Source organism: Chionomys nivalis, chromosome 23 (genome assembly GCF_950005125.1).
Source record: "Chionomys nivalis chromosome 23, mChiNiv1.1, whole genome shotgun sequence".
In the NCBI taxonomy this organism is placed as follows: domain Eukaryota; kingdom Metazoa; phylum Chordata; class Mammalia; order Rodentia; family Cricetidae; genus Chionomys; species Chionomys nivalis.
The window spans coordinates 27,959,599-27,973,555 of NC_080108.1; the positions used below are offsets into that span (position 1 = coordinate 27,959,599).

The following is a 13,957-nucleotide window of genomic DNA, read 5'->3' on the forward strand; positions in this document are numbered from 1 at the left end:
GAACTAGATTGTGTGGGTTTAGATTAAATACTGGTTCGCTGAGTCTGCTTGTTCTGCTACAACAAACTAAATCTGGGGGATTTATAGAGAACTTAATTCTTAACAGTTCGGATGAGAGAGATGTGGGTGTCAAAATGGCATTTTGTTGCTTTGTCCTTGGGTTAGGTAGAAGGGCGGGACTCCTCCCCTGAGCCTTGGTGTGTATGTGTGTGCCTGCATGTCTGTATGTGCATTGCTCCCCTGGAACAGGAGTTGCAGGTAGTTGTGAGCCACCTGGTAGAGCTGCCTGAAACTGAACCCAGGTCTTCTGCCAGAGCAGCAAGTGCCGTTAACCTCTGAGCCATCTCCAGTTCCTATTCCCAAAACCTTTCTACCACGGTGCTAATTGTATGCAATGTCAAGGACTCTGAGGATGCCGCACAGGTCTGGAGGTAAGAGAACAATGTCTAGGTCGCTTCTCTCCTACCATACGGATTCTGGAGGCATTGCTCTGTTGGCCACTGAGTTTTAACACATGAGTTTGGGGGATGTTTTCTGACTATGACACCACTAATATGATATTAAAAAAATTTTCCCCAAGTTGGTGTTAGGCAGGGCCAAACTATGAAGCCCCAGGAAATCCATGTAGACCAGACTGGCCTCCAGCTCAGATCTACCTGCCTCTCTGCCTCCCAACTGCTGGATTAAAGGTGTGTATCGCCACACCCAGCAACTTTTCCTGAAGTTTTATTCCAAGTAGCGTTTATTGGAATATCCTTTTTCTCTGAATAAATACTTTTGAGTAATCCTCTGGTCTCTCTACACCTTTTTAAAGTACCAGTTTTCATAGTGATTTGGGTATTACATGATCCTAGGAGTTTGTATTTCTTGTGAATTTTTTCAATTCAAACGATTTGCTGCACCAGGCTCTTCAATGTGACACATAGTTAGGAACTACATTTTTAAGTCTAATCAGACTGGTTTTACCTTTTAATTCTATGAATTCATGACCATTTAATGTCATTATTGACCTGATTTTATTTGGTTTTGTTACGTATTTTCTCTGACTTTTTCTGTTCATTTTTTCCTGTAAAGTCAAATTAATTATAATGTATTTATTATGAGTAGCCTATCTTAGCTGTATCTCTTTGAATTAATTTTTAGTTGCGTTAGGAATGCTAGGTATGGCGGCAAACGCCTTTAATCTCAGCACTTGGGAGGCAGAGGCAGGATGATCTCTGAGTTTGGGACCAGCATGATCTACAGAGTGAGTTCCAGGGCTACACAGAGAAACCCTATCTTGAAAACAAACAAACAAACAAACAAACAGGAATTATAGTAACCTTCCTAATTTACTACCCACAAAGGGTTAGTATTGTGCTACCCTCGTGTATGACTCGTGAAGCTCTCGAGGCAGTCGCTGCTTTCACTCATTTTGCAATTGCTACCACAGAGAGGCCCCGTGAGGACTGCATTGCTCTCTTGACCCTCCAGCTCCCCATCCTCCCGCCCTCAGCTCGATTGCTCTGGACTCCACTCGCCGAGTCTGGGAGTGCAGTCGCGGGGATCGGCTGGGAATGCCTGCAGCGGCGCTCGGACGGACTGCCGCCTCTGTGCCCGCTCGTGCGCCTCTTCGGCTGGTTCCGCTGCATTGACTTCAGAAGAGTCTAGAGAGTCAGCGTCCTCTTTTTAAGAAGAATGGTTCTAGGAAGGGCCTGGAAGTAAGTGCAGCTCGGTCCTTGTGAGGCAAGGATCACGGAGCCTGCGCGGAGATGCAGGACAACCCTGATCTGTTTTCAAGCTCAGGGTTCTCATTCCAAAAGTTGCCATTCAGTTGTCCCCCAACCCCGTTAATGCGTGAAAATGTTTTTAATTTATGTATTTTATTTTATAGGGAGAAGAAATTGAACGAATACCTACACCAAATGTTACTTCACTTTGCAGTAGTTCAAGGCGAGAGTAAAAGCAAACCTTTGGGGTCCTTCACCCGGGATGGCCACTGTCTTATCTGATGAGGTGGTAGCAGACACCTTTTATTAATTCAAGCCAAGGGTTCTTCACCTGAGATTACCCGAATTTTTGGGGGTCGCCCACTTTTTCCGATAGTCGTGATGTCACAAGGGAAATCACCTGTCCAAAAAAGACCCCGTAGAAGCTTATCTACCAACAAAACTACAAAAAGCCCTTCTCCTTCGATTATTTCATATTTTAACAATGCCCCACCTGCTAAACTTGCATGTTCAATTTGTCATAAAATGGTGCCTAGGTACGACCTAATTCGGCACCTTGATGAGTCCTGTGCTAACGATGGTGACTTGGTTCAGGCTGAGCCTGCACAGTCAGGTTTAACGAATCCAACTGTGTCCAGGTCAAATTTATCCAGTATTGCATCAGAAGACACGACACCTCAGAAGTTGTCACCACCAAAGAGAAGTTTAATCTCTGCCCGATGTGGTTCAAAACTGGGCACCCAACAGCAGACCAGTCCCTACTTTAAAGATGCTTCGGTGTGCAAAAATCAAAGTGGGCTTCAAAGTCAGGGTGTGGAATTTGCGTCTTTGGGGAGTCTGTCGTCTAAATTGTCCACCAAGTACCTAAAAGTTAAAAAGTCACTGCATGAGAAGGAGGGACTAGCCAGTCATTGTCCACGGAGTTCTCTGTCCACAACCGGCACCAGCCTGCTTGATAATCATTCAGAGGTGGAGGACAATGATGAGATTTTGAGCGGTTCTCAAAAGGAAAACCTTTTTTCTTGTGCATCTCTAGAAGAAGAGGATGCTTCTGAACAGACGGTAGAGAACAGTAAAATAATGGGAGATGAAAACCAAAAAGCACCCTGCGGGGAGTCAGCCCGCACGCCTGCATCTTCGGATCACGGGTCCACAATATTTTCATTAGATTTAACTCTTGAAAATAACCGAAAGTCGGCTTCAGGAGACAGTGTTATGAAGCGAGAGGATGCCAGAGGGGTAAGTGGTGAGGTTGCTGAACAGCTTGAGGCGTGCAGCCGTGAAGAGGTCGAAGTGACTGTTGAGGTTCCCACGCCAGCGTCTGCTAGGGAGGTGGAATCAAACAGCCCCACGGATACTTCTCCAGGGAAAAACAGCCAAGAGCTTAGGGAAGATGGGAGTGCCTCAAAGAGACAAATTCTGAAGGAGGGAGCCAGTTGTGATGTTCCCAGGGAGACCACTCAACCCCCACTGAGCCACCCCTACTACCTGCGGAGCTTCTTGGTGGTGCTGCAGGCCATCTGGGAGAATGAAGAGGACATGAGGCTCTTTGATGACCAGGAGAAGGGGATCATAACCAAGTTTTACCAGTTGTCAGGTATCCTCTGCCTGTTTGCTTTGGAAGTTTTCTTTCTTACTGGATTTGTGTGGGAGGACTGTAATGACCACAAGGAGCCACAGTAGGAATATTGTGGGACTCAGCCTCTTACAAGATCTGTGTCAAGAATAGGCCCATTTAAAACAAATTCTTATGCCTGGTGATGTCCCCTGTGCAAGCAGTACTTCAATTATAAGAGCAGTAGTTTTCTTCTTCTTTTTTTTTCCCCTTGGTTTTTCGAGACAGGGTTCCTCTGTAATTCTGGCTGTCCTGGCCTTGAATAGGCCTGCCTCTGCCTCCCAAGTGCTGGGATTAAGGTGTGCCCGGCTTATGCAGTTTTATTTCTTTTATGTCTGTTTTGATAGTGGTAAAGCGATGTCCAGTGTCCAGATTTAAAAACAAACAAAAAACTACAGCTCTGGCACTGATCAGTCTGTCTGTCCTGTGATCAATTTTCTTGTTGTCTGCAAGGACAGTGAAATCCCCAGGTCGGGTGGAGGTTGTGAGCTGCCACAGCAGGTCAGGTTCCCCACTGAAGTTGTTATGGTGATGAGTCAAGTTGAGGTGTGGAACAAATGGAAGAAATACAAGCCTGAATTAGTGCATAAAACACCAGTTTGTTGCTTAGATCCTTGGCAGTCAGTGGTGGCTCCGTGCTGGTAGTGCAGGTTTGATGCAAAAGCCACCCTGTGTGACTGTCACTGTTAGTCCCAAGCCGTGAAGTCTCTGGAGTTTAGGTAAGAAGAGCTGCTTTGGTGGCCACACTGTCTTCTAATGAAGTGTGGCCATGCTGGGGCATTAAAATCCAAGAAAAAATCCTGCTAATGTCTGTTTCCTTAAAGGAAAGAAACATTGAAAATTTAAGAAATGTAACCGTTGGTAGAAATTTAAAGATAATCCAGGTATTAAGGAAGCACTAAATGGGTTAATTGAGTAGGTTTGCATAGATTAAAACTAGGCATTTGGGGAAGAAATCCAGATTTTTTAAAATCAAAAATAGAATAATGTATATTTTCTTAATTAAGGTTTCTACTTCTGTGATAAAAACACCATGAGCAAAAGGAACTTGGGGAAGAAAAAGTTTCTTTCAGCTCACACTTATATCACAGTTCATCACTCAAGGAAGTCAGGACAGGAACTCAAACAGGGCAGGAACCTGGAGGCAGGAGCTGATGCAGAGGCCATGAAGGAGTGCTGCTTACTGGTTTATTCTTAATGGCTTGCTTGGGCTGTTTCCTTTTTTTGTTTGTTTGTTTGCTTGCTTTTTGTTTCTTTATTTTTTGTTTTTTTCAAGAAAGGGTTTCTCTGTAGCTTTGGAGCCTGTCCTGGAACTAGCTCTTGTAGACCAGGCTGGCCTCGAACTCACAGAGATCCGCCTGCCTCTGCCTTCTGAGTGCTGGCATTAAAGGTGTGCGCCACCACCACCCGACTGTTTTTTTAAAAGCACCAGAACCATTGACCCAGGGGTGGCACTGCCCACAGAGGTGGGCCTTCCCACATCAATAATTAATCATTGGTCAAGAAAATGCAGCACAGCACTGACCAATATGGGGGGGACGTTCTCTCTCAGTTCCCCTCTAACGTGAGTCCAGCACATATCAGATTGACATAAAAGTACCCAGCACATGTGCTAAACTAAAAGCAGGGAACAAAACAACTAGAATCTGAGCAGAGCTTCTCTGAGGAGTGGAAATGTTGCATTAAAAAGTCGGGGAATTTGATTTTAGAAATTCTAATATGGCCAGTGTTCATTGACAACATGTCTAAGGAATCTGTATATTTTCGAGAAGAAAGTTAATATTTTTTGCTGTTTTTCTGAACTTTATTGCAGCTAGTGGTCAGAAGTTGTATGTAAGGCTCTTTCAGCGTAAACTAACGTGGATTAAGATGAGTAAACTGGAGTATGAAGAGATCGCCTCAGACCTAACGCCAGTGGTTGAGGAATTAAAGGACTCGGGCTTTCTACAGACAGGTATGGCTCGGGGAAGGCATGGAGAGGAAAACGGAATTTGAGAGTCGCTTTCAGTGGGATTTCTAGGAGAATGTCAGTGTGGTGCCATCTCCTGAGCAGTGTCTGCTAAGTACTGATTGCTTTAAGAAAAAAAAGTCTAGAAGCTGTTAGTTTAGGGCAACAGGTTATCATGTGACCTAAGACTGTCCTGACAGTTCTTGGGTGAAGAACAGGTTCTTGGGTGAAGACAGCTAGGGCGTGACAGGCGGACTACCATTGCTTTCTGGGGCAAGTGTAGTCTCTGGGAGATGGGATAATAGAGGACCTTCCTCCTGAGCTCTTGTCTTCCAGAGAGAACTTGACTCTTCTTAATCCCCATTCCTCCTCTCTGACAAAATGAAGCCAGCTGGGATGAAATAAGTTTCTCTAAAAACATCTATCCTCACCGTGCCCGCACATACCACCTCTGTATGTTGATTGCCTGTAGAATTTAATTAGAGTTTAATTAGAACTGTGTGAACACTAGAGAATCTATCTGTTCTCGTGGATACCCTGGGCTGCCCTGTTCAGTACTGGATGGAAAGGAATATAGGGATGGTGGGTGGAAGATACAAAATAATCCCACACTAGTTCAGAATTACGTATAATAAAGGGTTATTTATTTAGGGGAGACTCACAGATCACTGTCCTAGATCACAGTCCTCTGTATGAACAGGGAACAGGAACAGAGTCCAGCAGCCAGATGCAAGAGAGTGAGCACACACTTTACAGCTGCATTTATAGTATAAGCGACCATGCCCAATGGGCTGGTATCTTAAAGGCTATTGGCTGAAGGGGCTGAAGGAGCTCCCACAGCATAGGGAGAGTGAGGGACGTGCACCTAAGTTCAAATTGTGGACACTTTCAACAAAATAAGGAATCACAATAGATGGCTTTAGGGGGAAGAGTTTGTAATGTGTCTAGTAAGTAAAGATGGTGTTGGGTTTTTGCTAGGGTGTAGCTGGGTGGGCTAGAGGTGGAGCATGCTGGGTGATGGGTGGAGGTGGAGCATGCTGGGTGGGCTAGAGGTGGAGCATGCTAGGTGATGGGTGGACGCACAGAGCAGCAGCTTGGCATGAGCGGTGCTTTCTGTTCCTTAGGGGAAGCTGGTTCTTGCTTCCTCCTGACTTGGAAGATCTGATGAAAATTCTATAGATTGACACGCTTGACAGCTGGCATCCCCCCTTTGGCTGCCACTGGTCTTTAGACCTCACCAAACCCAGAGCTGATGGCTCACCATGGACACTTCTTCATGGCTATTTCTCTGCATCCTGCAGCCACACTCCAGTCCTCAGTGATCTTTGTCATGGTGAATGCATTCTCATTTCAGGACCTTGGACTTAATGTCTTTTCTACATCGGACAGTGTCCCCTGACTTACCACACAAACCTGTCCCTCCTTACCTTCGCTTCTGCACTGTGTCCTCATAAGACAGTCACTTGACTCTCCTGCCCAAAGCAGCCACCCTATCTGCCAGGCTTTGTTGGCCTCACACAATTTTGTTTTTCATTTTTAAAAAAAGTTTTATTTCCGATAGCTCTTGTGTGTGCATGTGGGTGTGTGCTTGAGAGCACAAGTCACCCGCAGCTGGAATTAGATGGCTGTCCTGCTGGGAACCAAATCCGGTCTTCTGGGAGAGCAGCAAGTGCTCTTAACTGCTGTGCCAACTGTCCAGCACTTAGCTCTGTTTTTCTCTATACCACTTTTTTCTGCCCGGCATGGGTAATTATTGTTGTGGGAGATGAGCTCCCTTAGGTCAAGGACTTTGCTCACTGCAGTTCCCCAGGGCCCTAGAACCAAACACCCAGTAAGTAGGAATGGAGAAGACATTGCCCAAAACTGAATGTCGTAAAGACACATGGCTGGGTCCGATTCAGCCTGGTGTGGAATCTGGGGTACACCATAGCAGAAGAATGCTGGAGCCCTGAGCCCATGAGAGGCTTTCCATGGTATCTGGGGTACACCACAGCAGATGCTGGAGCCCTGAGCCATGAGAGGCTTTCTATGGTATCTGGGGTACACCACAGCAGATGCTGGAGCCCTGAGCCATGAGAGGCTTTCTATGGTATCTGGGGTACACCACAGCAGGATGCTGGAGCCCTGAGCCATGATTGGCTTTCCACTCTCTATCATGGACTGAAGGACTGAGTGGAGGAGAGCTGATGGTCACTTTCCTCTGTGACCTACTTTGGAGAGGACCCCCTCACAGGATACACATGAGAAAGATGGAGAGTGTACCCCAGTAATGTTTGTTCTTTGTTTGTTGTCTATAACGGGTTTCTTTGGTTTTTGTTCATTTATTTTTTTATTTTTTGAGACAGGGTTTTTTTGTGTAACCCTGCTGTCCTGGAACTCACTATGTTGACCAGGTTGGCCACAAAATCTACCTGCCGCTGCCTCCCAAGTGATGGGATTAAAGGTGTGCACCACCACCACCTGGTTGTTGTCTATAGTCTTCAACGGGAAGAGTTTGGTGAACGCTTGGGAGACTCGTGCTTTGTTTTGGAAAACTTATTGCAGTTTCTATAGAGAAATTTCATTTTATTTTTATCTAGCTAATTCTCTTCCTCCCCCAAGTAAATAATGTTAGATAATAGAAAACTCTATAAAACTACTTTTAACTTTTGGTTGTTGTTAACTCTTTCAGAATCTGAGTTGCAAGAACTCTCTGATGTACTTGAACTCCTTTCTGCTCCTGAACTGAAAGCCCTGGCCAAAACCTTCCACTTGGTGAGTCCCGCTGGGCAGAAGCAGCAGCTGGTAGATGGCCTTCTCAAACTGGCCAGACAGCGCTCAGTCTGCACTTGGGGCAAGACTCAGTCTGGAGTCAGAGCAGCGATTTTGAAAAGGTGTGTGGCCATTGTATTGGTGAAAATATTTGCTTTGTCTGGACTGCTTCCCACTCTCCAAGTCACCATGCAGATGGAAACCTGAGCCGGGTAGTGGTGGTGCACACCTTTAATCTCAGCACTCTGGAGGGGGGGCAGGCAAATCTCTGTGAGTTCCAGGCTGATCTAGTCTACAAAGCAAGTTCCAGGACATCCAGGGCTACTCAGAAATTCTGTCTCAAAAATGAAAGAGAGAGAGAGAGAGAAAGAGAGAGAGAGAGAGAGAGAGAGAGAGAGAGAGAGAATTGCTAATGTCAAAGAGGCAGTACATTCTTGTATGAGTTTCCCTGGTGTTTTGAGGGTTCATGGCCATGGTACACCCTGCATATCTATGACTGGGACAGAAAGCACCATTACCTAGTAAAAACCATAGAAATCTTTGGAGATACAAACATTCAATCCTTTTCCTCCATGTGCTAAGTGAGGCTCTGGACTCCAGAAAGGCTAAGTAGCACTCAGTGTCACACAGCAGGGGTGACAAGTTTGCTGCAGTGTAGAACAATGACTGCTCATTCTCCTTATTTGAGCTGAGAATAATTTGCAGACTCTATGCTCATATGCTGAAAGGCTAGAGAGCTGATTCTGTGGCGTTCTATTTTAGAGCTAAAGACTTGGCTGGACGGTCCCTGCGAGTCTGTAAAGGCCCCAGGGCTGTGTTTTCCCGCATCTTGCTGCTGTTTTCGTTGGCTGATTCCGTGGAAGATGAAGACGCTGCTTGTGGGGGTCAAGGTCAGCTTTCTACGGTGCTGTTGGTCAACCTGGGCCGAATGGAATTCCCTCGCTATACAGTCAGTCGGAAGACCCAGATCTTCAGGGACAGAGAGGACCTCATCAGGTGGGGTCACACTAAGTCATTGGGATATCTGTGCATATTTTAAAATGCAATAAGAGCTCTCTCGCCAGCCAGTACAGTCATTTTTAAGTTTTTGGGGTTTATCATCCTTAGCCTTCCTCACAGGCTCTCTGCATCTACAGGAAGAACGCAGATAAGCACTTGGACTAAGGCTGCTGTGAGTTTTGAGTTAAAGCTACAAAGATTTTCACTAGGTTCTGTTCCTGAGTAACTGTGCAACAGCCCTTTTTTTTAAATTTATTTTTATTTATTTATTTATTTATTTTTGGATTTTTCGAGACAGGGTTTCTCCGTAGCTTTTGGTTCCTGTCCTGGAACTAGCTCTTGTAGACCAGGCTGACCTCGAACTCACAGAGATCCACCTGCCTCTGCCTCCCAAGTGCTGGGATTAAAGGCGTGCGCCACCACCGCCCGGCTGCAACAGCACTTTTGTGAGACAGACAGAGATTCCAACAGCCCTGCCTTGTGGGTGCACTGGGGTGAATAAGGCAGACGTGTTTTCCCAGACCAGACCTATGAGAGCCTGTGCTTAGGATCACGTGTGTGGTGACTTAGACCTTGGAGTTTACACGGCACATCATGGATTAAAACGTCAACTTGATCAGAATGGACTTTGATTGCAAAAAAAAAAAAAAAAAAAAATGGTATAAGTCTTAAAGAAAGAAAGAAATAACCTTTTTTTTTTTTTTTTTTTTGCCTTTTTGTTTGTTTTTAGGTAGCCTTTTTCTTGCCTCTGTAGCCTAGGCTGGCCTGGTAGTCACAGTCCTCTTTCCCTATACTCTTGATCCCCAAAGTGTTGGTTATTTGGTTGTGCACACAACCATACTGTTGTACTTCCTTTCAAAAAAGAAAAGGTGACATTAATCCAAAAAATGAGTTTCCTGGCATGTCCCTTTTGGTTATCGATTTAAGACTTATAAGTCAAACTTAAGCAGAACTGATTCAGACCTTTGCTTTAGGGAACGTTAAGTAGTGTTTAGAACTGAAGCCATTGGAACTTTTGAATGAAATCAGTGTTGATAGAAACCAATATTAGCACATCTTGCCTCAGCTTCAGGAACTTTAATGTCTTGCTTGTGTTCATTTGGAGTGAGTCTCTAGCCAGGTCTTCTGTCCTGAGGACTCACCCCGCTCCAGGTGTCTCCTGTCTTTTGTGGGTTTTTCTCTTTGTGGTCTGCGCACCCTGATCCACCTTCCAGGCTCCCTGGACTCAGGACTGTGAAGTTACTCTGTCACAGTAGCCTCATCTGTGATTCTTACAGATGTTCGAGCACATGGGAAATAGAGTGTGGGCTCTGTGCAGTGCCTCATACATGCTGGTTAGTGCTTTAAATGTCATCGCTACCCTTATAGCAGAGGGATTACCTTTTAGTTTTCTGGTTGACAGAATGACAGGTGGCAAGTTCATAAGAGAGGGGACTCATATTTTTCCTGCAAAGCACCTATAATGAAGTAACTAAAATTCCATTGTTGGGAATGAAATCGGGCTTAGTTGACCTCTGGAAGTGCCATGTAATACAAACACTGTAACACGACACCTGACCTGAGAGCCCTTTGCCCCCTGCTGCACTCGAGACAAGCGGACCTCAGTTATCCAGGGAAACTGTGTTGAGTGCACGGAGCCTCCTGTGCCCTAGGCAGGGGGTGTCCGGAGTTACAGCGGGAGGTAAGGTTGCTGCCTTCATGGGTACCACTCACTGGGCAGATAGTAAGCAGGGAAATTACAGTGTGTGGAAATGAGGTGGCAGGGCTGTAGAGCTGTCTCAGCAGCTAAGAGCCATTGCTTCTCTTGCAGAGAACTTAGCTCGGTTCCTAGTATCTTCATGACTTCGCACAGCCGTCTGTCACCCCAGCTCCAGGGGATCTGATGTGTTACCCTCTCCTGGCGTCTGTGGGCACCAGGTAGACATGCAGTGCATTTACGTACACATAGGCAACACACAAATAAAATAAAAGTAATAAATCTTTTTTTTTTTTTTTTTTAATGTTATGACCATTGAGAGAGAGGTAGGCTGCAGAAGTTCTCTTTATATGTAGTGTCAGGGATTGGCCCTGGAGAGTTGACATCTGAAACAAGACATGCGAATGGAAAGGCAGCCAGGCCTGGACCAGGCCACGCATTCAGCAATAAGGTAAACTGAGGCATGGATGAGTTGGCTGTGTTGGAGAAACACAGAAGGCTTCTGGCGCAAGCTCTGGGGAGCAGCAGTGTAAGGACAAACTTCAGGGACCAGAGGATGCTTGACTTTAGTGTGATGGGGCACAGCCTGGATCTTCCCAGTATCGGGACACCCCTGAAGCAGCCTGTGGAGGAGCAGAAGTCAGGGAGGACCAGGAGAGCTGAGGAAGGGTAGTCTGACTTTGGTGGTCGTCTGGGTGATGATGATGACATATGGACCAGGTGGTGGCAGTGGACACTGGTGAGTATATCTGTTTGAAAGCAGAAATGACTCGATCATTATTGGATATAAGGAAGCAGATAGGAGTGGATGGAGCTGACTCTGGTGTTCTCCTGGGGTGATGGTGTCATCGTGAGATGAAAATAGGAGAGGAAAATGGGGGAGCACTGTCAAGACAGAGGCGGGGGCAGGATGTAGGGTACCACTAGCCGCCTGGTAGATGCTCTCCTATGTCACCCGTGACATGTTGTAGGGGAATGTAAAGGCAAGGCAGTTTTGCAGGATTTTTTGTTTTGTTTAGTTTTTTTTTTTTTCTAAACAGGGCTTCTTTGTGTAAGCCCTGACTGTCCTGGAACTCACTCTCTATAGACCAGACTGACCTTGAGCTCAGCAGATCTGCCTACCTCTGCCTCCTGAGCACTGGGATTAAAGGTGTGCACCGCCACCACCCGGTTGGTTTTGTTGTTTTGTTGCAGTGTTGTGAGGCCAGCTTCTAGGGAACAAAGTACCTAGTATTCACTCAAAACTGGTCTTGAGTCAAGTAGGACCCGTTAGCCCCCATTCTATGATTCCTTCTGCAGAAGTCAGGGCCTTGGGCACAGACAAAGAGCAAGCCAGTGTGCACACCAATATTGTTTGACCCAGCTGAACAGGGCATGCCAAGAGAGCTGGACTGACTTTCTGGATGAGTGTGCAGGCCAGGCCATGAGGACAAACAGTATTTGGGGTTTTTTTCTTTTTTGTTTTTTTCTTTCTTTTTCTTTTTTTTTTTTTTTGGTTTTTCGAGACAGGGTTTCTCTGTAGCTCTGGAACCTATCCCGGAACTAGCTCTTGTAGACCAGACTGGCCTCGAACTCACAGAGATCTGCCTGCCTCTGCCTCCCGACTGCTGGGATTAAAGGCGTGCGCCACCACCGCCTGACAAAGAGTATCTGTGACCAATATGTTGTGCAGGTCATAAGGACCAAGAGTGCTGTGGCCAACGCATCCTATGCTGCCCCTGAGCTTGCTATGAGCCCGAGGATGACCTTGGAGCTCTGAGTCTCTTGTTTTGATGTGTGGCCACAACTGGTTTATTCAGTGCTGAGGATCGAACCTAGGACTTTGTGTGAGGCAGGTGAGGTGCTCCAACCAGTGAGATACAGCCCCTGACTATTTTTTTTGTGTCCTTCTTGACCTTGGATTGTCTAACGGCATATCATAAATAATCGTGTCTGTGGCAGAGGTTCTCAATCTGTGGGTCATGACCATCAGAAAACACGTATTTCTGATGATCTTAGAAATCCCCAACCATAAATCTGTTTTCATTGCGACATGTTTTCTTGTTAATGTTAGTGTATTGCATGCTTTTCTTCTCCACAGCACAATGAGTGTGCTCTCATAGTATTTCAGAGTCACGTGTCCTTGATTTTCATATCTCAGGGAGTGATGAGGTCACATTTCTTCCACTAAATAGTTCATAAAATTTCCTCATCGCTGTCTCCCCTAAGTGTTCCCAATTACTTTGGAAATACCCTGTCATTCTGTTGGCAGTGTCCCAGTGGCACCTCTGACATTGCTTACTGTGTCGAACTGACTGACATCTTGCCACAATTCTGAAGTCAGTTACAGATTAACTTGGTGCCTCTCAGGTTGGTGAATGAGTGAATGCCGGCACCCAGGAGTACTGATCTGATCACTGTTTATACAGCGGGGCGAGCTTTGTGATCTCACAGTACAAATGCTGGTGTTTTCCTAGTAGGGCCTGAATCAGTCACGGCCATTTTGAACAATGGGGGAGAGCTTTATTAAATTATTACTCAGATCCAACTTAAGAATGCCTCACTTTGTGTGTGTGTGTGTTTTGTTGTTGTTGTTTTTTGAAGCAGGAACTCATTGGGTAACTTTAGCTAGCCTGGAACTCACTTTGTAGACCCGAAACTTAAAGATCCACCTATCCTCTGCTTCTGCTTCCCAGTGCTGGGATTGATGGCAGCACCACCATGTCCAGCACACCCCTCCCACACACATGACCATAAGCCCAGTGGCCAGGATGTGAGAAGTGTCATGGAAGGACTCCCCGACTGACCTGCATGGCCTTTTCCCTAGATACGCAGCTGCAGCACACACGCTGAGTGACATTTCGGCTGCCATGGCCAGTGGGAACTGGGAAGAAGCTAAGGAGCTTTCTCGGAGTGCAAAAAGGGACTGGGACCAACTGAAGAGCCATCCGTCCCTCAGGTGAGTGCTGTGTGTTTTCTTTTTTTTTTTTTTTTTTCCAGTGTGGAAGCCATGAGGTGAGATCAGTGCTCGAGGAAGGTGGCGAGAGGAGAAGGTAATGGCGGAGGCTGTGAGGAAGATACATTATACCTATGCATGAAGTAGTCAATAAACTAGGAATATTAAAAACAAGAAGAAAAGGCAAGGTGGAGATGGGTTGAGGAAGACACCCAGGGTCAACTTCTGGCCTCCTCGTGCCCAGGACCTGCACACACTTAAACACAGACATGCACACCTCCCTGCGCTGGCTAGGTTTGTTTCA

The 13,957-nt window shown here is 46.0% G+C and overlaps 1 protein-coding gene across 3 annotated transcripts in view; it reads left to right on the plus strand.

Annotated features, from left to right (window-relative positions):
* Positions 1 to 1,574: 1,574 nt before the first annotated feature.
* Fan1 (FANCD2 and FANCI associated nuclease 1) overlaps positions 1,575 to 13,957 on the plus strand; it is a 30,115-nt gene continuing 17,732 nt past the window's right edge. For all 3 annotated transcript variants that reach the window (XM_057756575.1, XM_057756576.1, XM_057756577.1), the window contains exons 1-6: positions 1,575 to 1,700; positions 1,874 to 3,306; positions 5,138 to 5,278; positions 7,944 to 8,145; positions 8,786 to 9,019; positions 13,525 to 13,656. In XM_057756575.1, coding sequence (XP_057612558.1) covers positions 2,091 to 3,306; positions 5,138 to 5,278; positions 7,944 to 8,145; positions 8,786 to 9,019; positions 13,525 to 13,656 — 1,925 coding nt within the window. In that variant the 5' untranslated portion in view covers positions 1,575 to 1,700; positions 1,874 to 2,090. The remainder of the gene's footprint in view (positions 1,701 to 1,873; positions 3,307 to 5,137; positions 5,279 to 7,943; positions 8,146 to 8,785; positions 9,020 to 13,524; positions 13,657 to 13,957) is intronic.